Raw genomic sequence first — 27,734 nt, 5'->3', positions numbered from 1 at the left:
ATAGCAGAAAATTATTGAGGGCAGCAATGTGCAAGGTCTGGGATACCCCAACACAAAAAAAACCACACTGAAATGCTAAAAATTATGCATGACTATCACAAACTGATAGCCTTTTTAAAAAGCCTCCTATAGAGTTAAAATATAGTCAGATGTAGAAGTTTTAATGAAAGGAACAAATTCAATTTTCTTCTGGACTACTGTATCAGGTTTATTGAAGGAACGTAAATTCCAATTCAGTATTTCTATTCTAAACCCCAATTGAGGATGGTTTTTATATAAATTTATTTTCTAATCCTAATCAAGGCTTCACACCAATTACAAATAGACATGATAGCAGTGTTCCAATATCTCAGGGGCTGCCACAAAGAAGAGGGAGTCAAACTATTTTCCAAGGCATCTGAGGGTAGAACCAGAAGCAATGGGTGGAAATTAATCAAGGAGAGAAACTTAGAACTGAGGAGAAATTTCCTGACAGTTAGAACAATTAATCAGTGGAACAGCTTGCCTCCAGAAGTTGTGAATACCCCAGCACTGGAAGTCTTTAAGAAGATGTTGGATAGCCATTTGTCTGAAACAGTATAGGGTTTCCTGCCTAGGCAGGGGGTTGGACTAGAAGACCTCCAAGGTCCCTTCCAACCCTGCTATTGTATTATTATTGTATTACTAATGGCCTGTGAAAACCGTCCTCTCTGGCCTGAACTGTCAGAATACATATTTTGTAAAAAAACAATATAAGATTTATTCTTATAAGATTCCAGCTCCCACTTTTCCAAGTTTGATGCATGAAATGGTTGTCAATGGAAACCATTGGCTCGGTAAATGAATATATCCAGTATCTCTGTAAATGAAATAAGTATTTTGTTTCTTCTTTCATGATACTAATTTATGTCAACATAAATAGTTCACTTAATGATTGTCAGGGAAGCCAGATAAGAGAACAAATAGATTCAAATGGCTTCTACAGTGTCAATGTCCTGCTTGTTGCTTGATTTGTCACCTTGTATGAATTCATTTGAGCCATTCTCCTACTAACTGCACATTATTAATTCTAATAGTACCATAAAGTTTATAGAATCGGGTTTCTGTCATATGCTGGTGATACAAAAATTATTTCTTTGTAAACCTTATTTTACCAAAGCACCTGAAGGCAGGACAAGAAGCAATTGATAGAAACGAATCAAAGAGAAAAACCAACCTAGAACTGAGGAGAAATTTCGTAACAGTTAGAACAATTAATCAGTGGAACAACTTGCCTCCAGAAGTTGTGGGTGCTCCAACATCGAAGGTTTTTAAGAAGAGATTGGACAATCATTTGTCTGAAATGGTAATGGGTTTCTTGCTTAGAAGACTTCCAAGGTCCCTTCCAACTCTGTTAATTCTGTTATGATAATCATGTGGTTCCTTTGAATGGCTGCTGCATTCAACTTGTAACAGATTAGATGAGATAAAATCAATGGAAGCCAAATGCAGTCAAGATGGAGATGGTCATTGTACAGGATTACAACTCTAAGAAGTAAGTGATCCTCCTCCTAGTTAGGTTTACATTTCCCCAGAACAGAAGGTACAGTCTTTGCAGGTGCTTCTCAGTATGAATCTCTCAATTTTTTTCAGACTCCGGCAACAGCCAGGAACACCTTTAATTATGTTTGGCATATATATCAGCTGCACCATTTCCTGGAGGAGAATTATCCAGTGGTAAATGCTATGACAATCTCCAAGGTTAACAGCTATAGTGTAATCTATGAGGAGGCTACCTTCAGTTAGTACACCATAGATAGCTGATCTCCAGAGATTCTTAGAGAATGTATATTATACCATTCCTGAAACCTCATATGCAGTTATTTTATTGATTTGATATTGCATCAGTATTTCCTACAACATTCTAGGATAGGGTGAGAGAGAAATAATATTTGACCCATCAACTCAAGTAATTTTGATATAGCTTATCTAAAAAGGTGGTCTTTTCCCCAGGATTAAATGTCTGCCACAGGAGTTTAGGAGAAATGCATTTTTTAAAGTTTTCCCAATAGATACTATGTGTGTTCTCACTTGTACTCCAAGTCATGCATTGCCTTTTGAATCCAAATCTCTTTGTAGCTCTACTGGTCATTATATTTAAAACCCTACATATTTTGTACTGAAGTTCCTTAAAATAATTCCTCTTTCAGTAGCAGCCTGTTCATGTGAGATATTTCAGCTTATGCTCCTTGAGTCTTGCTTAAGGATCATGGTGGGATATTCAGTATATATCATCGGAATGGATGGGCCTGTTTTCCATTTGGGTTTTTTAAAGGGATAAAATTGTTACTGCATGCCATGCAGAGGATTGGAAAACCAATAAAAAGGATAAAATTGGCCTGTGGCGGGAGTAGGCTTTTTAAGGGTGCTTTAAGCCTCCATAAGACTTTTAAAACACCTACTTTGTTCTACCATATTTTCCCCAAAATACAACTTTCCCCGAAAACAAGTTTTAGTCCAATTTTCATGCCTGTGCTTAATATAAGCCCTACCACCCAAAAGTAAGTGATAATTAAGCCCCACCCACCATCTGGTTGTATGAGGTGGGGTAAAGTGCAGGCAAAAAATCAAGCTAGGGTGGTGGGTGGAGCTGCCCCACATGCCCTGTGCCACTTACCTTAGGACCGCCACAGCCTGGCCTCCCACACCCGACACCTGTCGTGCCGCTGTCCGACTTCTTTTGCAGTTGCTTGCAGCAGGACGTCATGAGGTTCATTGCGCTGGTGTCGACGTTCACATGCACAATGACACAACATACCACACAGCCTCGTGCTGTAAACGGCGGCATCAGCACAATGTGCCCTTTAGCCCCCTGCCGCAATTGGTGGCACCAGCACACATACATATATAGCTAAAAAAAATTCCAGGCCATAGTGAATATAGTCTTAGATGGAACATAAGATAGACAGCAAAAGCCTAAAGAAATATAACTGTTTTTATATTAATGAAGTGAATATGATCTTAGATACATAGTAGATTCAAATAAATATCAGAGGAAACAGATTATGTCGTAAAAATCTACATTAAGACAATAGTTCATTTATTTCTATCCAATATTTTATTTTACCTTGTACAGTTACAAATCATGTGTAAAGATATATAATTGTATTTATGTTTTCCTCAATAATAGGAATGGACTCTGTACAATTTAATTTTACAGAATATTATAGGAGTTGTCATTGATTGTATGGGTATATAGGTACATAAGGTACAGGAATGAAATTTAACTGATCTAATATGAAAAGTGATTTTTCTAATAGCTGGATTTCTTTTTCACAGTTGTATCATGGCAATAGTTGGCGTTAAATCTAAAATGTCTTTACATATAAAAGAGTCCTTTTTTTTCTTCAAGTCATAACATAGTGGTCTGAACATCTGTCGTATACATAATGGCTGTAACAGGTGCCTCAGGAAAGCCAATGAAACACAGCTAAGAAGTTATTTGTATTACATTCAATTTATATGACAACTTACAGAAATTCACCTACATGCTAGAACTGTTATGTTCTATTTTATAACTATTAGGAAAGATATGCTAAATTGCTTAATCTGGCATATCCAAAGGTTTAGTTTGAATAGCATTTTTATATTATAGATGCAAACATCTTTTTTTAAAAAAATTCATCAAAGTGGCAGTGGTCACTCAGATACCCAGGAAAAAGTTCCAAAAATATTTTGCTTGACATCTTCATATCAAAGTAATTTGTTAAATAATTATATGTTGTACTTCACTTTTATAGATCATATATATACTAGTGGGGATATATTTTCACATTATTATTTTTTTTAGGTGTTCCAACTCCAAGTCCTGAAATCCTTCGTCATACCTTAAACATGCTTGTACGAGAAAGAAAAATATACCCAACTCCAGATGGTTACTTCATTGTGACCCCACAGACTTATTTTATAACACCTTCTCTCATAAGAACTAACAGTAAATGGTACCATCTGGACGAGAGGATACCTGACAGGTCTCAGTGTACCTCTCCACAGCAAGGAACTATAACTCCTTCCACCTCGGGCTGTGTAAGAGATCGAACGTTACCTAAAAACCATTGCGACTCTTGCCATTGTTGCAGAGAAGACATGCATAGCATGCATGCATCAACTCTACAGAGGAAATCAACAAAAGACTGCAAAGACTCTTATTGCCCCCCTTCTCTTTGCCAGGTGCCACCCACTGAAAAAAGTAAAAGTACTGTAAATTTTTCTTACAAAACAGAGACACTTTCAAAGCCTAAAGATGGAGAAAAGCAGTCTAAAAAATTTGGGCTAAAATTGTTTCGACTGAGTTTCAAAAAAGATAAGACAAAACAGCTGGCCAATTTTTCTGCCCAATTTCCTCCTGAAGAATGGCCTTTACGGGATGAAGATACTCCTACCACTATACCGAGGGAGGTAGAAATGGAGATTATTAGGCGTATCAATCCTGATTTGACTGTGGAAAATGTCATGAGGCACACTGCACTAATGAAGAAGCTTGAAGAAGAAAAAGCTCAAAGGAGCAAGGCTGGATCATCAGCTCATCATAGCGGGAGAAGCAAAAAGAGTAGAAGTCATAGAAAATCTCATGGAAAATCTCGGTCGCACAGCAAAACTCGAATCTCTAAAGGAGATCCTTCAGAGGGTTCTCATTTAGAAGTGCCGGGTGAAAGGGAATATGATTTCTATGATCCTCTCATGAGGTCCCCAAGGGAAGGCTGCTACATAATAGAACACAAAAGGGAAAACTTTATCATGCACAGCAGTCCTAATGTTCTTGAGTCTCATTTTCCTATGACACCTGAATGGGATGTATCTGGTGAACTGGCCAAAAGGAGAACAGAAATGCCTTTTCCTGAACCTTCAAGAGGAAGCTCCCATTCTAAGGTCCATCGAAGCCACAGCCACACACAGGACCGAAGATCAAGAAATGAGAGATCTAATAAAGCCAAGGAACGATCTCGATCTATGGATAACTCAAAAGGACCTCTGGGTACTGCTTCCTTAGGTACCCCTGAAGACATAATTGAAGCTTGCAGCCAAGATGACCAAGCAACCAGTCAGACATATATAGATGATAGCACCTTAAGGCCTTCACAATCACTTAGTCATCAAAGGGCTCTTCTGTCATCTGTAAATTACAAAGAGGTAATTAAACCTGAAAAGACTGTTGGCAGTGCAGAAACTCCTACTTCCTGTACCTTGTTAGAACAAAGCAAACCAACTGAGAACTTACCACCTTATAATGAACTCAGTTCTTGTACAACAAAGTCAGCCATTGACGATTATTTTCAGTGTAATACTTCCAGTGAAACAGTACTCACAGCTCCTTCACCTTTAGGAAAAAACAAAGATGACAGTGATCCAGTGACTTTGGCAGACAGTACGAAAAAAGTCTCTCCCTCAGAAAGACAGTCACAGCACTTAGCTAGAGAACCAGGAGTTCATAGAGAGGAGTCACCTAAAGGGCCAAGTAATAGTAGTGGGCCAATTGCTACAAGTCAGACAGCTGAAGTAATTACAAATGGCCGACTAGCTCAACATCATAGCACAGAGTCCAGTAGCCTTGATAAGAGGAAAGAAATCTTTAGTAAAGACACACTTTTTAAGCCTCTCCACAGCACTCTATCTGTCAACAGTTTTCACAAACCTAATGTGCCGCACTTAAAACCTCATCCAAAGACACCTTCTGAAACTTTGCCGAGCAGATGTGATAAACTTGAACAAGCTATGGTAACCTCAGTCACACAAGTCATACCAATTCCCCAGAGGCAGCAAGAAACAGCTGGAAACCAAGAAGCAGCTTTTGATTATTACAATGTCTCTGATGACGACGACTCTGAGGAAGGGACTAATAAGAATACAGAGGAAGAGAAGAATCGGGATGATGTGGGCACTATGCAGTGGCTTCTTGAGCGAGAGAAGGAAAGAGACTTGCAAAGGAAATTTGAAAAGAACCTCACTCTACTTGCTCCAAAGGAAACGGAAAACAGCAACAGCCAGAGAGCCACACATTCAGCAAGGCTGGACAGCATGGACAGCAGTAGCATCACAGTTGACAGTGGATTCAATTCTCCACGGTAAGATTTTAAATTGGCAACATTAATTTTAAACAGCTTTAAATGTAATATCTCATTACCATGAACAACTCATGGAAATAATGCAAATTTATAATGCTTTTGGTTACAGGTTTCCTACAGCTTAAGCCAGTGTTTAGGGCAGTGTTTCTCAACCTTGGCAACTTGAAGATGTCCAGACTTCAACTCCCAGAATTCCCCAGCCAGCATTCGCTGGCTGGGGAATTCTGGGAGTTGAAGTCCAGACATCTTCAAGTTGCTAAGGTTGAGAAACACTGGTTTAGGGTCTTTGATTTGAGGAGAATCTGTAACACAATGGCTTGATATCAGTCATCTAAACAATTAAACTATGACTTCATATAATAAATCAGACTTTTTCAGAAAAACATTTATATTGTAGTAGCTTAACTTCCCATTATTGGAAGATTTTAACTTCACTTCAGTTACAGATGCTTGCTATATTTGGCTATAGAATCATACATTTCAGATGCCTGTATATTATAGATTCAGCCTATTGCTAAAATTATTGTTTCACTGTGAGTTAAGGCTTAACATAAAGCTAATATATAAACCATGTTGGTGCAAGTGAAGCACCCTTCTTTTGAAGTGTTGGAGCAGGTTCTGTATATTCATGTAGACATATTTTGGGTGACTATTGCTGAAGCCAGGCATTCTAGAGAATGCAACTGCTTCATCACTTCAAAGGTTTGAGATGTTTTTATAGCCATACTATTTACTGTTTTGCAGTAAATAAAGTACCTATCTGTCTCTGTCCACTAGTGGTAATAAAGGTTCAGAGTTAAAATAATTTTATCCTAAAATGAATTGAAAAATACTATAGAATTTCAAATGTTCTATATTTTTCCTATGATGGAAGCTTTATTTAAAGATAAATAGGTTGGAGAAAGTTATAAAACTATTTACTTTAGATTTATTCTGTCCCTATTGCTATTATAAACAAAGAGAAAACAATACTAGAAAATAGAGTTCCTTTCATTCCAACCTTTGCAAATTTATTTAATGTCGTCAAATATTGCCTTCAGAGTTTCAAACACCATCTTTGAAGGGAGTTATGAGAAGTATTTATTTTTAAAATAAAAGCTGTGCACTTAAAACTAAAATTTGCAGCTATACCATATTCTACAAAGCGATTTTGCCGAGTTTCTTCTTTTCCTAGATATGTGATACATTTGCCTCCTTTAATTATGTTTCTGATTTATCCATATTATGCATCTCTTCCTGGAAATTTCTGACACTTTCAAAACTATGTGCAAAATAGAAATATGCATGAAGTATTGACAGGTTATGATTTTCTTCCTTTTTTTCCTGCAATTTTTTTGGGCAATTCTTAGAACAGTACAAAATCGGCCCATTCAATTATATCAGAAGGGAATAAGGTAAATGTTCCTCTCGCACATATGTGCTAGTCATTTCCAGTCCTAGGGAATAATGTAGAGGAAAAGGAAATAATGTAGAGGAAAACAGACATAGATAGATGACTTTGGTTGTTAATGGCCAGACTCTACTCTAGAAGAAAGTTAGAGGTTACAAAGTATTAATATCAAGTCAAAACTGTATCTCTCCAATTGTACTATTCGGATATTTGATTCTTGATAGTATCTTTAACTCAACAGCTTCAATAGCAGTGGAGAACAGTCAGGTCAGTCAGAAGTTGCAATCAATATTTACCACTTCAATTGACATTAGATATTTTAACAGCATTGATTTTTAGTATATCTTATGGAGTTAATCTACATGTATTAAACTTGACTAAAAGCACAATTATTTAAAGTAGAAGTTTTTCATCTTTCTCTAGCTAGCTTAGATCTACTGTATATAGAGCTGGGATGGTGAACCTATGGTACGTGTGTCACAGGTGGCACGTGGAGCCATTTGTCAGGGCACACAAGGCGTTGCCCTGTCAGCTGGCCAGCACGCATGCTTGCACTGGCCAGCTGAGTTCAGCCTTTTTTAAAGCCATTTTTCGCCCTCCCCAGGCTCCAGAGGCTTTATAGGAAACAAACATCCCAGATATATTTTTTCTTAAACTTAAAGAAAAATATGGTACAGATACTTACATACATTGAATAATACATTGCTCTTTATATGAAACAGTTACATTATTTTAATAGTCTTAATCCTAAAGTGATTACAGTTGAAATTTGACATGTATGGAGGATGTTAGCTTGGAAAGTCAACATTAGTAAATTATATGCTCTTTCATACCTGTCTATTTCTTTGCTGCAATTTAACTACTATGGGCAGCTGATGTGGGATGTAGCAAAAACCCTACCCACCCACCCACCCCCGCTTAAAAGAATACACAAATAAGCGAAGAACATAAGCAAGGGCATTCTGTCCAGGAATAGGATCAGTTGGCTTTGTCTCGGAAAGTACAATCCCATCAAGAATCAAAGATGAAACATTACCAGATCTTGCGAAGCCAAAACCTTAAAGCCATTTTACTTGCTAATCTTTAATTGGAGCTGTTTCTCCCCATCCAAATCTTCACAGACTCCAAAAACTAGATTAGCATTTCACAGCATCACCTTGACCAACTAGGGGTAGTGACATATAACTGGGTATCATCACTTATTGATGACACCACAACCTATGTCATTGAATGATCTCACCCAACAATTTCCTATCAAAAGAGTAGTGAGAAACCCAAGCCTTAAGCACACCATTCTACAAAGGCATAGGGTGGACCTCTTCCCCTACATAGCACCAATATAAATACATATAGAATTAAAATATTTATCACTACAGACTAAATTTCTTTGCAGTGTTCTGTAATTTATTCTTTCATATAGCATTATAGTAAACCATTCAGTTTGTTTCATATGCAGTCATGATTACAGATATGATAATACATTTTTGATCGGAAGAAAAATCTGTCAGTGGTGCATAGATATTTTTGTACAGGTTTCTAACACTTCTTCAACATAATATTATTACAATAATTTCTAGCATGTGACAAATACCAAATAGTATTGCATTTGTCTAAACCAGGGGCCCCCAATCTGTGAGCCATGGCCCACTACTGGGCTGAGGCCTACTTGCAACTGGGCCATGTGAGTTGTGGGCGAATGCATGTGCAGTCCCACTCACACAAGTAGTGAGCATTTGCAGTGTCAGTTGCACAAGTGTCCAGCACTTACAGCCACACTTGAGGTACCCCAAAGGCTTCTCTCTTGCATGAGTGGAGCTGTCCATGCTTGCGCGCCAGATACTGCTTGCATGGCCTTGTTCTCCATAGTGAGGGGGGAGGAGTATCCAGGATGGGTTTGACCTTATCCTCTCGTGATTGGTTTGAGTCAGATAAGCTCTTTGGGCTCCGCCCCCTGGCAGTGAGCATGCCCAGTTTTCTGACTCAAAACCTTCGTGAGAAGTTGCTCATTCGAGAGCTCCAGGAATTTACTAGGAAAATTCATTTGGACCCGTCGAGTTTGCCTCCCTGCTTCATACACAGCCTCCTCCTGCAAGATTGGAACTGCCACTAGCCCCCCTGGGGCGGCAGGCTGCCCTGGACACTGAGGAGATCCGAAGTCTCTCAGTGAGGAGCTTGACCAGGCAGCAGGAGAAAGGGCAAAAGCCTCTAGCAGGCAGCCCCAACCGCTGAGGCTTGTAAGTCGCTGGAGCGCTCCGTTGCTCCCCTCAAGGGTTGAGCGACGAACCAGGGCTTTCAAACGCCCTGGAGCGCCCGTGCTGCCTCCACGTGGCCAGAGGATCGTGAGGAATCCGAAGAAGCTGTTCCTGGCCACAGCGGCATCGGAGGAGAGGCAGGAGGAAGAGAATCCGGCTGGGAGCGCACGTGGCAAGCTCTCAGGAGCTCAAGCCTCGCTTCAGGCACTTTTAAATTTCGCGCCCCTTTGCAAGCCGGTCGGCGCCATTTTGAAACCGGGAGGACCCACGTGGTCCAAAATGGCGGCGCCCAGCAACTACCAGGAAGGAGAATCCCAGGCAGTTGCAAGCAGGGACTGCAGCCCCACCGGAGGGGCAGAAGAACAAGCACCCAGGTCAGTGGCTTCCCCAGAGACTGCCCGAGGAGGGGGGGGAAGAGGAAAGGCTAAATGCAAAACCAAGCACCTTTCCCCCAGGGCAGATCCAGAGGAAGGGAGGGGTCACAAGCCCCCCAAGCCCTCTAAATACGAGCGGAGGAGGCATAAGGCTTTAGAGAGACTTTGCAACCAAGCAGCCAGCCATCAGAACGCCCCAGGCAAAGGGGGGGAAAATTCAGGCACTCCCTTATCCAGCGGAGGCTCAGGGGAGAATCCAGCCCTGCCAACAAGGATCCCTATAGACACCTCGGGGCTTTGGGGCTCCACTCAGGGGTGGCAATCCCCTATCACCCCTACTGTGGGGGCAGCCTTGCCTACTGGCTTTCCCCTTTTGGGCAGCCCGCCCCCTGTTCAGGGGGGCTTCAGCCCCAACCCAGCGCCTCCCACAGGAGCCCCCAACTTCCAAGAATTAATGATGCAGGCTTTTCAGCAATACATGGCTGCAGCATTCCAGCAGCCACAGCCTCAGGGGGCCCCCCTCCCCCCCACCCCCAGGGCCCCTGAATTCCCAGAGGCCCAGGAGGAAGAGATTCACAGCTCCTCAGATTCATCCCAGGAGGACAGTGACAATGAAAGTGAGGAAGGCGAGATCAGAGAACTCAAGCTATCAGAGGATGAAGGCATGCCTCCTCCTAAACCCACATTCACTGGGTTGTTCCAGCCCTCACTGTTTGAGTCCCTGCTCTTCAAGGCCAAGGCAACGGTCAAGCTAGGCAACAGAGCAGCGGAGGCCACACCCCAACGCCAGGGCCTCTCAGCAGAGAACATCTTTGATGAGCAGGCCATCGAGGCAGACACTGTTCCTACGCCCAAGACCTTCCTAGGCCTGATAAGGCGCCAATGGGCATCTCCTACAAAGGGCCCATCACCCTCCTCTTCAGTCAGGATGTTCTTCAATGTGGACCAAGAGCTGGCTAAGCTACTTGCACAGCCCACCATAGATGATCCAATCGTGGCTCTTCATACATCCACCAACATGCCTGGGGAGCCAGAGGATGCCTTGAAGGCGGAGGACAAGAAGGCAGACCTCACCTTGCAGAGGGGCCATTTAGCAGCGGCCTGGGCTGTGAAAGCATCCACCACAGCCTCTTTCATCATCAGATCTTCCTTGCTGTGGCTGCAGGAGCTACAGCAACGCACCCCCATAGCAGATGCCCGGTCACATCAGGACATCAACAGGCTGGCAGCGGCCATCCAGTTCTCATCGGATGCCACCCTGGCTGCAGCCAGATTCGCTTCCAGGGCGATCGCATCGTCGGTGGCATCACGCAGGCTGCTGTGGCTTCGACAGTGGCAGGTGGAGGTTCGTCACAAGTGGCGCCTGGCTTCAGCCCCCTTCACAGGGGACTCCCTCTTTGGCTCGGCTCTGGACCGGTTCCTGGTTGAGAACAAGGACAAGAGGAAGGTCCTCGCCACTGCCCAGAAGAAAGGCAGCTTCAGGTCAACTCCATACCCCAGACGCTCCTACTCCCGGGGTCAGGACTCTGGTTCCTTCTTTCGGGGTCAGGACTTCCTTAGGGGGTCAGAGGCAGGTTTCTCAGGAGGCAGGCAGTATCAAGGGGGATTCCCTGCTAGACAGAGGTACCCAGACAGACAGCAAAGAGGCAGGCAACAGAAGCGGCCCTTTCGAGGGGGCGGAGGAGGCGGAGGGGGGCGCTCCTTCCGCAAATATTAAAGCTAGGTCCAGCACTCTCCCCATTGGGGGGTGCTTAGCGCACTTTGCTGACCGCTGGGACCTCACCTCCTCTGACAGATGGGTGCAGAAGACCATCAGGCATGGCCTTTCACTCGAATTTCTTTCCAGTCCCCCGAGCTTCTTCCGGATATGTCCGGTTTCTAAGAACCCGACCCGGAGGCTGCTGATGCAGGAAGCCATCCAACACCTGTTGGAGATCCGGGCGATCCAGCCAGTGCCTCCAGAGCAACAGGGTCAGGGGCACTATTCCATCCTGTTTGTCATCCCCAAGGCCTCTGGGGGCTGGAGAGCGATCCTTGACTTGAAACGCCTGAACCGTTCCATTCGCTATAGGAGGTTCAAGATGCACTCCCTACACTCTATCTTGGAGGGGGTTAGACAAGGAGACTTTCTCACTTCCATAGACCTCACTGAGGCCTATCTGCACATCCCCATTGCCCAGGATCACCGTAGGTATCTCAGGTTCTGCTACATGGGGCACCACTATCAGTACCGGGCCCTCCCCTTCGGGCTGTCTTCGGCCCCGAGGGTATTCACAAAGGTAATGGCAGCGCTGGCAGCGCACCTGAGACAGGTCCCGGTGCGCATCCAATGTTATCTGGATGATCTGCTCCTGCAGTCATCTTCCTTTAGGGGCGCTCTGCAAGACCTAGACATCACCATGACAGTCCTGAGGGACCATGGGTTTACAGTGAACCTAGCCAAGAGTCACCTCCACCCCTCTACTAGTCTGATTCACCTAGGAGCCAGAATAGACACCCAGGCGGGCATGGTCTTCCTGTCACCCGACAGACAGATAGCGCTTAGACAGCTAGCCTCCTCGATAGCCAGGAAGCGCAAGGTGTCCCTAGCCACTCTGTCTAAACTACTAGGCACCATGGTCTCCGCCATTGGCATCGTCCCGTGGGCTTGCCTCCACACCAGAGATCTCCAATGGTTCCTCTTGCCGTTCCAGCGAAGACGCACGAGCTGTTCGCAGACCAAGGTACTTCTCCCGCTAGACGTCTCCCGCTCCCTGGCTTGGTGGACATCCCCAGCGATCACAAAGGGCGAAACCTTCTGGACACCAGACCGCTTGACGGTAACGACGGACGCCAGTCTGAGTGGGTGGGGTGCCCATCTGCTGGCTCAGATGGCGCAAGGAGAGTGGACTCAGGCGGAAGGGACTCACAACATAAACTGGTTGGAGCTCAGGGCGGTCCGCCTGGCTCTGTTACGGTTCCAGAATTCGGTCAGGGGCCAGCACATATTAGTCCTCACAGACAATATCACCACCAAGGCTCACATAAACAGACAGGGGGGGACAAGATCAAGGGCCCTCATGAAGGAGGCCAAACGTCTGGGTCAGTGGGCCGAAAAGAACCTCCGGTCTTTGAGGGCAGAACACATAGCGGGGGTGGACAACACCAGGGCCGACTGGCTCAGCCGGGCCGAGGTGGACAACTCAGAGTGGAGGCTACAGCCTGCGATATTCGAGGAGGTGGCCGAGCGCTTCGGGCGCCCGGAAGTCGATCTGTTCGCCACTCCCCTCAACACTCAGCTCCCGAGGTTCTTCTCCAGGTACCGGACACGGGGGGCGGAAGGGACGGACGCTCTGCGGAGCTCATGGCCCAGGGGTCTTTTGTATGCCTTTCCTCCCTTGCCCCTGATTCCCAGGGTCATACGGAAGATCCTTCAGGAGGGGGCGGAAGTGGTTCTGTTGGCTCCTCATTGGCCCCGGAGGCCTTGGTTTGCAGATCTCCAGTCTCTGTCAGTGGAGAGGCCCTGGAGAATTCCCCAGGAGAGGATCTCCCTCAGCCAGGGGGCGCTGGAGCACCCGGATCCTCAATGGCTCCAGTTGACCGCTTGGCGGTTGAGCGGAGCATCCTGAGGAAAGACCTCTTCTCCCCTAGGGTGATAAGGACTATCCAGGCCGCCCGCAGGCCCTCCACAGAGCGCATCTATGGCTCCACCTGGCGGGCCTTTGACTCTTGGTGCAACTCCCGGGGGTTCAACCCCATCCAGGCTACGGTACCTCAGGTTCTGGACTTCCTCCAGGCGGGCCTGGATAGAGGGTTAGCTCCTAACACAATTAGGAGACAGGTCTCAGCCATCTCATCAGTTCTCCTGTGTGGCAGAAACCAGAGCCTGACGCACCACCCCATGGTCAGGCAATTCCTTAAGGGGGCCTCCAACCTCAGACCACCTACGGTACACAGGTACCCTTCCTGGGATTTACACAGGGTATTGGACGCTCTAACGGGCGCCCCATTTGAGCCATTACAAACAGTTTCCCTTAAGTTCCTGACCCTGAAGGTGGCTTTCCTGGTGGCCATCACTTCCGCCAGGCGGATATCCGAACTGCAGGCGCTGTCCACCAGGGAGGATCTCTGTGTCTTTCACCAAGATAGGGTGGTGTTACGGCTGGATCCATCCTTCATTCCCAAGGTGTGCTCCTGCTTCCATCGGGCCCAGGAACTGATTTTGCCCAACTTCTGTCCAGACCCTTCTCACCCATTGGAGAGGAAGTGGCACACTCTGGACGTAAGGAGGGCTCTGAGGATTTACCTCAGGAGAACCAGGCCAAACAGGAAATCCGAAGCCCTGTTTGTCTCCTTCCAACCAGGATCCCTGGGTAATAAGGTAACTTCCACCACTATCGGCAGGTGGTTGCGAACCTGCATTGCCACTGCTTACCAATCGCAGGGGTTACAGACACCAAATCATATCACAGCCCACTCCACACGGAGTGCAGCCACATCCACGGCCTGGGCCACACAAGCATCCCTGGCCGAAATCTGCAGGGCAGCCACGTGGGCTTCCCCCTCTCCCTTTGTTAGGAACTATAAGTTGGACTCCTTTGCCTCGGCAGAGGCCTCGTTCGGCCGCAGGGTGTTGCAGGCGGTTCACAGGGCAGGACCCGTGCCTCAACAGGCCTGAGAGGGGGACATATGGCCTCAGGGATCTCCCTCCCTAGGGACGTGCAGGCTTTGGTACGTCCCATCCTGGATACTCCTCCCCCCTCACTATGGAGAAAGGGCGTTGGTACTTACCTGATACGCCTCTTCTCATAGTGGGGGGAGGAGTATCCAGTCCCTCCCTGACTATGTTTGTACAACTAAGTGTTATGTTCATTGTTTATATTGTTATTTAATTATTGATGTTGAAGACAATAAAAGCAAAAAAACTGAATCAAGAGTCTGGAGTGAATGATGCAACGAGTCGGAGAGAGTTCTTCGTCATAAAACTGGGCATGCTCACTGCCAGGGGGCGGAGCCCAAAGAGCTTATCTGACTCAAACCAATCACGAGAGGATAAGGTCAAACCCATCCTGGATACTCCTCCCCCCACTATGAGAAGAGGCGTATCAGGTAAGTACCAACGCCCTTTCCCCTCTACCTCCCTCAGCCAAGCCACCTGTTCCAAATGCTCCAAAACCAGAATGGTTAGACCAGAGGCTGAGTGGGATGAGCATGCCTGCTCAGCTTCGCTGACTCACTGAGGCTGCCTGCTCAGGACACGGTTGACATATAAAACTGGGAAAGGGCTAACATTAGAAATATAGTAAATTATTTTGAAAAGTCTATAGGGTCCTCTATGCTACATGAGAACTTATAATAAAACACTAATTCCTCTTATTTTTGTTCAATCATGCAGGGACACAGCTTATTGAGGATAACTGTATCTTTGGATAGACAGTCCAAAATGCAAAGATGCCACAGTTCACCTGCAGTATTAACACACTGATTCTCCCAGTTGAATGACAAGTGATAAATCTAGCAATTCTAACATTAAAAAAAAAACATTTTAACTATAAAGTGTTCTAGCATCTTTAGCTCCATGGTTTTTTTTAAAGTTACATATTTATAAAGTATCATTGTAGATTAATTCTCAAAGTCAATTTTAGAAAGAGTTATGAATATTTAGTATATTTTTAAAAAAATCAACACGCACACACACACACACACTCAACAAGTGGTAAAATCAGACACAATAGGAAATGGTAAAGTCTGCACAAAAGGCTGCATTCTGTAACAACAATATAATATGGAATGAAATAAATAGTTTATTTCCTTAACGTATAGAATTTATTCTGATTCTGCTCGTAGTGCTAAGGTTTCATGTATGTCTAACATTTGCCACACTTATGGGAGTGACTTTGCAGCAAAAAAATTGTAGACTCTTTCATCTATCTTTATACACATGGTGGACTAAAGCATGGTTTTCCTTAAAAAATAAGTATAAAATATGTATTTTATATTACCTGGGTTGGAATTTACAGAATGCACAGAATAGCATCTATTTATAATCAGACCCAGAAGGTTCTTTTGATGGCACTTTGTTTTTTTTCCTTGTGGCCGGCTCATGGATATGTACATAGGTTACATTGATAATTATTTTTTCTCTTTCTTTAGTACCCGTGAGAGCTTAGCTTCCAATACTTCAAGCATTGTTGAAAGCAACAGACGCCAAAATCCAGCTCTCAGTCCTGCGCATGGTGGTGTAGGTCCAGTGTTCAGCTTCCGAGCAACTGCTGACCCTCCAACAAGCGAAACTGAAAAACTGCAGAAACCCGCTAATTGCTTGCAAGCTTCTGTTACAAGTGTTTGATAGTGCTTCTGCCTCACATCTTCTGTCTCATCGTATACATCAAAGTTTACGACACTGAGATTGATGTTTACGTGTTTGGAGGGAAAAAATAAACCAGGCATTTTAACTGCATAGTTTTTGTGTCAACTTAAACTGTGCTGCTAGATAGGCTAGGGGCAACAAAGAAATCTTTATTTCAAGGCATTGCTTTTCACATTTTGCGGCTCTGTAGCAACAGAATAGGGACAATATGTACACTTTTGCTTCACTTATTGTAACTGAGCACATATATGAAAGTCTAGACACTGTAAGTGTAATCTGCATTTTCAATGTCATGCAGTTGCCAACTTCATTTAAAAATGCCACAGATATGTGATGCCCCCACCACTGATTAAACTATTTACCACAGATGTGATTTTTTTGCTTTATAAACTGAGCCTTCATCGAAAGTAAACAGCTAAAGGGTCACCTTGAAGGCAAACAATGCCAAACAAGATTAGGAAAGACCTCAGCTCTACCTGTGAATTATTTATATATCTGTCATTTTCACTGTGAGTCTTCATGACATGATCTTGCAAGAAATCATAGCAAAAGTTAGTTAAAAGAGGTCATGTTTTTAAAATGTGGGAAGAGGTAGGAGCTAATGGAGAAGTTACCTATCTTTATGTTACTTGAGTTCTTTTAAAGTAAAAAGTAGATATTTGCCTAAATCTTATATCTTAATTTTGCATATTTGCAAGGAGGGGTTTAATACTTGTAATAGATGATGAGTAAAGAAAATACTAACTTTGACTGGGACACATCATTAAGTGATAGGAGAGGTAGCAAACATAGCAAATACTAAATAGTAAATAAAGTTAAGCAATCACTTTAATGTGTTACCCCAGCTATTACCCCCCAAATATTACTAATATTGAAAGAATTTGAACAATTATTTAAAAAAATCTCTTTGTAATACAAATAATAGTGGCCTGAAGAGTTGATTTCTTTCTATGGAAGGACATATTATATTTCTATTTTATGTAGATTTTAGAGTGCCTAAATTAGGCTATTGAAATGAGCTTACATTGTAGAAAACAGATATAGATACTAATAAACTTCAGGCTTTTTATTGAATTATATTTCTTTGTAAGTAAACATTGTATGGAAATACTAAGTTTAAGAACAATCACAGAAATTGAAATTAAACATATCTAGAAGTGTTGCTGATATGCAGGGAGATCACTTTCCTGATATGAGAGGTGATAAAAATTGATGCATAGAAATCTAATTAGATTTTTCATTATCAAAAGCTAGGTCCATAAAATACATTATTTACCTCTCGTATAAAATTCATAAAGTTAATAACAGAAGTTCTGTATGCATTGATTTATTATAAAGAATATGTCCTGCAATGGCTAATCCAAAGTAATTTATTTTTGAAAAAAAAGTATACTAAATTAATGGTTAGAGAAGTTTACAGTTTCAGAAGTAAACTTGAATAATATAAAGGGCCAAATTCTGCTTCAGTTATTTATGCAATCCCACATTGCAGAAAATTTGTTTTTCAAACAATCATAATAGTGGTGCAAGTCAAACTATGAAATTCAGTAAGATCAGGAGTAGTGTAAATTGTTGTGCACATTGACATTTACACTATTTGTCTTTTGTTGATCTTCAGGTGATAAAATCAAATATACCATTAAAGGCAGTATTTCATCAACTATTGGTGACAATATAACTTTTCAAGCTTCACTTGTGTTCTGTGTTGTCTTCTGAAGGTGCACTTTGAAACCGGTTTTGAACAGCTTGCAGGTGCTTCTTGAAATAGCTTTATAAATCTCAGACTTGCTTGGTTTCAGTTTACCTTTTGATCAGTTACTTCCACTGGGTTTGGAACCTATTGAAAAACCTAGAAGAAGTTCAGAAGCAATTCTGACCAAGCAGGAGCCGCTTTCTTCCCTTCAGTGTTGGGAAGCGTTCCACCATGCTTCCTGAGTCATTTCATTTTGAGTTGCAACCATTCTACAGTTAGAACAAGCAGTACAGGAGAAGGACTAGATACCTTATTTATTATCATGTGTAAGTTCTGTTTCCTGCAAAGAGAAAGGTAGAGCCCACTGCACATAATGAAGAATATTATGCTGCTTGATTCCTTGGTCACCTCTCCTCTGAATTTGAAACTATGTTGTAATAACCCAGTAAGGCATTGCTGGACAGAACTTAGTACTGACACATATAACATTAGCAGTATTTTAATACATGCAAATTCCAAATAGGTTTTGAGGGGGGGAAACTGTTATCATAGTCATTATAATTTGAATTTGAAACATGTTCTGATAGTATCATATGTATTAGTTCACCAAGTAAAAATTGTAGAAACAGGTTGCTTAACTTATGGCCAAAAGCAAAAATTAAAACAGTATTAAATGGGGCAGATACTACCATATGGGAAACTACTTTATTCATAAATGAGAATTATTGAAATGGGTACCTGTAGCAGTTATGCAAAATAAATCACACCACTGTTATATTTACAGATTATCTTAAGTTGACATTTAAGGGTTCCCAAAGAAGAGCTTTAAAAAGGTCCTGGCTATGTTGGCATGGTTATTGGCCAATAGTATGTTTATGACTTTTTATTAGCATTAATGTAATTCTTGCAACATGTAATATAAACAGAAGTTACAAAAAGAAATGTTCTTATTGTGCATTATTTTTTAAGGAAAGCCCATCTTGAGATTATAGATATATACCCACAGGAGTGGAGCTTGAGTGTTGAGTGATAAACTGTTATCCTGTGATAAAATTACGATGATCTTGTATTACATGGTTGATTATCCTCCTTTTACTATATCAACTGAAAGGTTTACAAAACCAGAATGCGTTGAATTTCTATGTTGTGACTTTAAAGGGTCAACACAAATCTGTCGGCATTTTGCACACTGAATATGTATTATTATAATACAACATTTTACTTTTATGGTAAAAAAAGATTTTTTTACACATATAACTACCTCCATGAATTTGATGAAATGCAGCAACATTTTAAAAAAAGGTAATGTTAAGAGCAGCATTTAAAACTTTATGAAGAAAAAAGGCCATGATGTTCTCTCGTGTGTCGGTGCTTGTGTATGAAGTCATTTTTCATTGCCATGATTTCCTGTTACTGTGTTAAATTGGCTTTTGACTTTAGTAGTACAAGATTTTATAAAAAGTTGTAGAATCTTTTAGATAAACAAAGGGAGGATCAAAATTGTCCTTTGTATTTCCATTTCTGTTGAAATGTCAACCTGATAGAAAGTCAAGTGTTGCTTGTAATTTAGAAGCCTGTTAATAGATACAGTATTTGGAATATGACTGGCAGTTTAGGGCTTAACAGGAGACACACTGGCTATTTTAACTGCCTCCATTGGAACACTTTGGGCCCTATTCTGCCCCACTTGTGGGCAGAAGCATGCCATAACTTACATCCTTACATTAATTGCCCATGGGTGTGATAAATTTCTCAGTTTTTGATCTTAGGCATCTTGGGGGTTAAATATTATAAGTTGAGTCCTTTTTACAATGAAATAAGTAGTCTGATGTCTTGACATTTTGACATCGGGAATGTAGCCACAATATAAGATGAAACCCCTGGTTTTCATTTTAAAATGATAATCAGGTTGTTTCCTTTTTTTTTTTAATGAGGAGCAGTTAAGAAGTACATTAAAAAATCTAGAGACAGTTGGAGGATCAAGAGGCATTTAAATGGCAGCTGCCTTACAACAGCTATATTGCTTCTGATGTGCTAGATATACAGGTTGGATTTTTCACTTCAATGCAGGCTTTTTAAAAAGATAATTGGAGGAACATATTTTCAGAATATTTTAAGATGTTAAAAAGTAAAATAGTATTTATTATATTCATGGCCATGGATAGAGTGTGCCTGAAACATACAGCAAAGATATCCAGATTCTGCAGCTGCAATCTGAATGCTAGTTTGCTCCTGTGCTCCTTTGTTCACCTGAAAGGAGAACCGCAACTAGACCTTTCCTAATGACAACCCTATGCAGATCCATCTAGAAATCAAGAACTAATCCACCCTCCAAAGGTGAAGGGATTAATCTCCCTTATTGAAATGCAGAAGATGCCACTTCCCAGAATTCAAGCTGTATGGTGCGGTCATGAACACAATGACAACAGTCCTCCCTGAATATAATAACTAGGTAAATATAAAAGTTGTGTAATTAAACAGCATTCTTACTCTCAGTAAATCACCAGCATTAGCTGTCCATAAGAAATGGCAGCTACTTCTATTTTGGGAGGTAGTGAATGATTTAATAAAAAGAGTAGGTCATGAAGTAGTGGTTATAGGTTGCACTGATATTGTGCCTTGACTTCACAAGTCCAAACTCCACTGAAATACATTGACTTGCTTTTAAGTAAGTGTTCTTAGGTTCACAAATTTATCAAGTAAGGGTGCTGCCATCTGACCTGAATTTATTGTACATCAGAGGATCTTTGCCTGGCTGCTTATAATAAATGTTTAAAATAAGATCAGTATTAATACAGCAGCATTCATTTAAAGTTATTGAAGAAAAGAAACTACTATGAAGCCTTGCACTAGCTCTTACCAGAGTGCCATAATGTCTGACTTCCAACAACAGAGCCGTTCCCATTGACAAAAAAGAAAAAAAAGTCAATGCAAGCAAGGAAAAAAATTAAATATATTTTATGCGGGACTTACCTTAACAGGAAGTCGCCAAATTCATTAATATAGTTTGTTGTAGTTTATACTTCTTTCTGCTCCTCTATGCAAGTGATATTATAAAATAGAAAAACTTTCTTTTTGTGGTCTGGCTTTTGAAAAAGAAAAGAAATTACCCTTTCGATCCTAAGCATTCAGATAATTATTGTAAACTTTTTTTTTTCAAGGTCTGTGGTACTTCCAAATTGACCATCCCTGATCTGCCCTTTTTGAGAACTTAGACATTCTTGGATTACCTACCAAGAAATGGTCACAGCCTCTTTGAAAGCACACAAACCAGCTACTGGAGGTTTACTCTCCATACAGCTGACATTTTAAGCCTTTCTCTGCTGCAGATTTCTATACGAGGTGCTATCACTGGATTTGGGATCAAAGGAAGGCTAGTAAGATATCTCATGATATTGTTACATGCTGTCATTCCAAATCTGCTTTCATGTTCATTGGTGCAAATCATGTTTACTTTAATTGAAATGATAGAATATACATAGACTTTGCGTTCTTAAAATGGCTTGAATATTTTTGTTTGTTTTAAAGATAATATTACTGGAATAGAACCATTAATGTCATAATAATGGTTTCAGCTCAGCTCAAGATGAATGCATAAAATGTTTGTATGATATGCATTTAGTACACAAAGTGTAAGACAAATGTGGGGGTTAAGTAATGTGTGGAACTAAGTATATTGTACTACAGTTTTTTGCTCATAATATTGCAGTCTTTCTTAGAGCCGCAAAGACAGAGTTTAAACATCAGGTGATAATTAGGAAAACTGCTGATCCCCCATTTTAGGTGCAGAGACAGATTGAAAAACAGACCTGCTGCATAGCATGATGGCAAAATTAGCAGGACAATTCAGGCTTCTGTGAGCCATGGATAAAACAAAATACGGTGCCTCTTCTAACATGTGACTGAAGCAAAGGCTACACTCAACACTTCAGAGAAGTGTAATGTATTACTAGCTTATGCAGCAGTATAGAACAGTAGTGACTTCTATATGTTGGATAGGTATAATTTGAATAGAGTCATTGAGATTTAATTTTATTGGAGAAATACATATAGAGCTATTGTATTTCATAATTTGGGCCTGCAAGCTCCTATCATGTCAAGTATATGATACACAAACACTTCATAAACTCACCAGAGTGCCTCCACTTTGAGTTCTGGATCATAAAAGGTATTCTAGACAAATTGCTCTTCTCTCTGTGAGAAACCCACACACACCCCTTGATGCTAGTTGATAATCATCTGTAACAGTACTCTGATTTTCAAGTTACAATGCTGTTAAAATGGATAGACATCAAACACCTGCCTGTGACCATGAAAGATCTCAATAGGGCCCAATGAGTAACTTATATGTCATCAAAAGACTTTCCATTTAAGGGTTCATAATTCTGCAGGTAACCTTCTGTGAGTGACTGAATGTGACTGTTGCATTAGGTTTAAATGAGTAAATAAATGCAAGTGGGACTTACTGTATGCTAGAAGGGAGTTTTGCAACCAAGACAGCCTTGTACAAATGTGTTTGCACTGAAAAAGAAATATTAAAATTACTTGGTCTCTGGTTGCTGTAAAGGTCATCCAAGCTGGATGTTCTGTTTATATTGTACAGAATTTCATATGAAATAATTACAGTTCATGAAATGTCTTCCCTTAACGTTACTGATTTATAACAGCACATTTGTGACATGGTTTTTATTGTGTCAGTGTACCATATTGTAAATGATGATAACTTGTCATGCTTAGTAAAATAACTTAAAAAAAGGACAGGGATTTTTGTAAGTCTATATTTGAAAGTCCCTTCATATGGTAATACTGTGTTCATGTTGTTTATGTAGTGTTGTGTGAAATATCCATTTTGGATTGTGTTACTTTTTAAAATATTAAATAACATTTGGTTATATGTTGTGTTTTCAAGCCTTTTTTATTTTATTTTGCAAATTCCAGTGCTGTAAGGAAAATGTGCATACAATTTTGTTCTGTGTTTTCAACTCATTTTATCATGTGAATGTTATACTTTTTTGTGTGTTAGAATTTTTTTTTTAAAAAATTAAGCCTTATGGCATCTAATAATTAATTTATTTTGCTAAATGCTGTCTCTTCCCAACTAGCAGTTAGTTGTCTTCCTCCTTAGGAAGAAAAAATAAGCAGACTTTCCCATCATGATTCCTTAATGATGTGGTTGAAACTTCGTTTGGCCATTGAGGTATGAATTCTCCTTACATCATTATCTTTAAAACTTGATTATAATAATTGAAATATAATTTTCTCACAGATCTTTCAGAAGACATCATATATTGAAAGATCAGTTTGAGAATACTTATGAAGTCTTCCTTTAGTGAAGAAAAGCTTTCTTTCATTTATACCTACTTCTTCTCCAAGGACCTCAAGGCAACTAAGCATCATTTTACTGTGGCAACACTCCTTTTAGTTAGGTTGAGAGTTGGTAGCTGGTCAAGCATCAAGAAAGCTTCATGGTCATGTGGAATTTGAACCTAAGAATATATTTTAACTTGCCTAATGCAAAACAGTTGAACTGTATAATTTAGTCATCTGTTGGATTGCTATATTTGTTTGACAAGAATCACATATCTGACCCTTCACTGCAGGATTCTGGAAAGAGGTATTTTTTCATACCTGATATGTAATAGTTTATTATTAAAACTAGCATTTTTCTAAAAATTAAGCATTTAGTAAAAAGATAGGTATGCAGGAACTGAAGCATGCAAAACAGTTTGAATTGTCCAGTTTTGAGTTTGAAACCATTGTTTTGACTTTAAAACAGCTGTTTTGTATTGGGAAAGGACTGTTTGGATCATTGTGGGATTGTTTTGAAACAAAACAGATGTTTCAGAACACTTTCTAAAATAATCGAAACGGCTGTGCTCAAATGCAAGACAGGCTGTTTTGAATTCAAAATAGTATATTTGGAATTTACAGTGGTTAGAATTCAATCTGGTTTGCATGCCACTGTGCAGGATTATTTTGGGGTGAAATCATTTTGGCATCTCTGCACACCTTTATGCCAAAATATTGCTTTAATTGTACATTTCTCTCAAGTGCTAAACTATCAAAAAATCACCAAACCCTACATTTACCTTGTTCAGCTCTCTTTCTTGGAAAGAAAGAACAACCAGTGTTTGTGGGGCACAAAGGCTATATAATGTAGTATAATCTCATGGACAAAACTATTTTTGCAATTTGTGACTTTCCGGGTCTTGGGGGGCCTAAATGACATACATGACTTGCTTGAAAAATTACCAGCAAAGTTGTTGATTGGCTCAAGGGAACTCATGTTCTACCGCCTCAAACGTACCAGATGTTCTCTCCCAGGCTTCCAGCTTTATTAGCTTTTCACTCTACAATTCACTTCCTGAGACCTGAGCTCTCATGCAGACAGCTGTGCTGTCTCAATCCAGAAATTCTCTGCAGGGATATTGAAATGCATAAAACCGCTCCTTAAATGTCCAAATAGACTCATTTTCACCTTTTTATTCTGTGTTTTTATTTCCTCCAGTACTAGTGCAAATCTATATATTCTACTGAGAAAAAAAGTTCCATTGAGTTCAATGATTAGCCATGTAACTGGCTATAGGACTATTATTTCACCTTTTTGAGAGTCAGATTACATGCTGGAAGAACATATTATTCATTTAATTACCACTAATGAAAAAAAAACTGATGGAATAGATTGGAATTACATGGTAAACAATAGCTCAAGGAATCAAACATAATTAATGTGTCAACATTATAATACAGTGGTTCCCAAACTTGGCAACTTTACGACTTGTGGACTTCAACTTCCAGAATTCAGAGCTGGCTGGAGAATTCTGGAAGTTGAAGTCCACAAGTCTTAAAGTTGCCAAGTTTGGGAACCACTGTTATAATAGAAAAAGGAGGCCTTATGGTCTGACTCTGTTCTGGGGAATGATAGAAATTTGTCATACTGTATTTCAGATGAACATGCTATTTAAAAGATTTTTAGTACTGAACTCTGTACTTTTCTGCCACTTTAGTGAGCTTTATTATGCATTCTAAGCCTTCTGTCAGTGATCACTGGTGATATTGGCAGAAAGGGTGATTTCAAATATAGTTTAAGCAGGTTATGGTAAGGATGCCTGTCAACGGGACTTTAGGTGACATGGGTGCAGAGGAAGCTACAGCAGGAAGAATTTGCGTTCATTTCAAGGTTCAAGTGACAAAACCATAGGTCCATAAGGTTGGAGGCAGAGAACAGCTTATGATGTAAAAGTCATTATACTAGTACCTTTCTTGAGTGGAGCAGAATTCCAGGCAGATTAGTAGAGAATGAGAGAGCCCCATAAAAGAGGTTATTTTTATTAGTTTCCTGTGTTGCACTTTAAATTTCAGGCATTTAATTTCTTCTTCAATTCACTCTATCACTGTTTCTACATGAGTTTTACTACCAAAAAGCCATTTCTCCCAAGAGTCACGTTACAATCCTGAACCTTTGTGTTTTGCCTCCTTGACACAATGATAACACTGCATTACATAGGTCAGAATCTGCAGAGTCATATGACTCTTATGACTCTCCCTGCTACCATTGAAGTCTGTAGCCAAGATAGGTTCCTTAGGGTCATCATCTGAGAAACTCTAGGACCCTGATGGCGAACCTATGTCACGTGTGCCAGAGGTGGCACGCAGCGCCGTCTCTGATGACACACGAGTTTTCGCTCCGGTTCAGCTCTCCCACGCATGCACAAGCACCTCCCGCCGGCCAGCTGGTCTTTGGGTCTCTTAAATGCATGCACAGTAGGCAGGGCATGTTTGGGGGGGCCTCACACATGGGGGGCTGTGCAGGGGGTGGGATGCATGCACAAGGGCCGCATGTGCATTGCATTTGGGGGGGCTTGGGGGTGTACACACGCATTTGTGCGTGCACGCACGTGCTTTGGGCACTTGGTCTGGAAAGGTTTGCCATCACTTCTCTAGAGTCATTGCCTATAATTATGGAAATGCTAATATTGGACATCCAGCAGAATGTTGCAAAGTTGTTCAGGAATCCATCACCCTGATGGGACTTTTCCAGAATGCCCCATATGGTGAAGTCAGATCCCCCCCCCCAGTCTTCAATCTATGGCATTTGAGCACGTTATTAATTGGTAGGTTGCCTCTTGGCTGATGGAGGGGGGAGTGCAGCAGGATAATAATGAAAGTAGGAAGGGCAGCATTTTCTAAAGGGATTTGTGTTTTATTCTTGCTGAACAGGAAACTTCCCTGCCTTCCAAAGCTAATAGCCATATGCAAGAAGCTTTTCACTCTAGTTACACTGAATATGTCTGTTTAATAAAAGCACATCTGGGAACACTTGAGCAAACCACTTCCCAAAAGATTGGGGGCTTTCAGTATGACTTGAAAGCACATTAAAGAATTTAAGAACTCTAGACAAAGAGAAAGACAGGGCAGATTGTGAAATTGCTCGAATGAAGGAGGGTCAGTAATTCTGCCATAGTAACTCCTTCTTGTTGGTTTTAGCTGCCAGGCCCCTTGGCAGTGGGGGTTGCGTGCACTTGTGCTATTCCATCTTGCAGTTCCCTGAAACTGGGGAATAGCTGACTACTGCATCTGATTGATAGTTTGGCTTTCAAGTTTATTTCACTCTTCACTCAATTTTGGCTCTGGTTTTCATTTGCCTGTTGGGGAAGCATTGTTGGATAGCTGCATTTTGGGACAGAACAGGGAGGGAGTGTTAGCAAATTAGTGTGGGCACATTAAAAAATTCATTCGTTTCAATTGAGGGCAAACAAAATGAGTGACAGCTAAGAATAGCAAGTAATCTGAAAAAAATAGCAATTTTGTGACAAAGGGTTAAACTACAAACCAGGATCTGAACCATTTGGAAGAAAAACAGTAGTGTGCCATAGGCAGGAATCAAGACTGACTTGTACCAAAACAATAAATAAAAATGGCAGAGAACAAGCAAAAAAGAGAAAAGAATGACATACTGATTTAAGTGAAAAGAAAAAAATAAGACATGGCTAAAGTGTTCAAGTTCAGAAAGTAACAATTTAATACCAAGGGGAAAAACAGAAGCAACTACAAAAAAGTGAAAAATATGTGAATGCAAAAATAGACTGTGAGGCAAAGAGTGTTGATAGCAGCATCTCTGTTGAAGGAAAGGAAGAACTAACTGTTCAGAAAGTTCTTTTTTAGAGCATTCAAAGCAACACATGAAGCATAAACAGAAGGAGGAAAAACGGTATTCAGTTTTAAATCCTAGAGTCAGGCAGAAAGAATATGACACAAATAGTATCTCCTTTGTACACAGTTAAAATATGTTCATCTATTAAAGCAGTGTTTCTCAACCTTGGCAACTTGAAGATGTCCGGACTTCAACTTCCAGAATTCCCCAGCCAGCATTTGCTGGCTGGGGAATTCTGGGAGTTGAAGTCCGGACATCTTCAAGTTGCTAAGGTTGAGAAACACTGTATTAAAGGATTTTATTCATCAGAATGCTGCATGTGGGTCACCTAAGATGATACCCATAAATTATGACAGGCTTTTAAGCCTAAGATATCACCTGCCACAGTGCCTAATTCAACAGAAGGGAAAATGAGGATTTCCCCCTACCGTGGGCGGCGTTT

The 27,734-nt window shown here is 41.2% G+C and overlaps 2 protein-coding genes across 8 annotated transcripts in view; both read left to right on the top strand.

Annotated features, from left to right (window-relative positions):
* Window positions 1-23,032, top strand: part of STOX2 (storkhead box 2) — a 180,463-nt gene extending 157,431 nt beyond the window's left edge. For all 7 annotated transcript variants that reach the window (XM_087724536.1, XM_087724537.1, XM_087724538.1 and 4 more), the window contains 2 exons: window positions 3,809-6,080; window positions 16,229-23,032. In XM_087724536.1, the coding sequence (XP_087580662.1) occupies window positions 3,809-6,080; window positions 16,229-16,424 (2,468 nt within the window). In that variant the 3' untranslated portion in view covers window positions 16,425-23,032. The remainder of the gene's footprint in view (window positions 1-3,808; window positions 6,081-16,228) is intronic.
* Window positions 9,986-15,486, top strand: LOC148043879 (uncharacterized). Its single transcript, XM_087723819.1, has 3 exons — window positions 9,986-11,204; window positions 11,287-13,394; window positions 15,471-15,486. Exons 1-3 carry the CDS (start codon window positions 10,002-10,004, stop codon window positions 15,484-15,486), a joined length of 3,327 nt encoding a protein of 1,108 aa, XP_087579945.1. The 5' UTR covers window positions 9,986-10,001.
* Window positions 23,033-27,734: the final 4,702 nt, after the last annotated feature.

Source organism: Thamnophis sirtalis, unplaced genomic scaffold (genome assembly GCF_051295495.1).
Source record: "Thamnophis sirtalis isolate CommonGarterSnake01/CBP01778 unplaced genomic scaffold, rThaSir2_p1.2 scaffold_10, whole genome shotgun sequence".
NCBI classification, from domain to species: domain Eukaryota; kingdom Metazoa; phylum Chordata; class Lepidosauria; order Squamata; family Natricidae; genus Thamnophis; species Thamnophis sirtalis.
The sequence above is the reverse complement of the archived record's forward strand: the minus strand, read 5'-3'. Positions and strand labels throughout refer to the sequence as shown.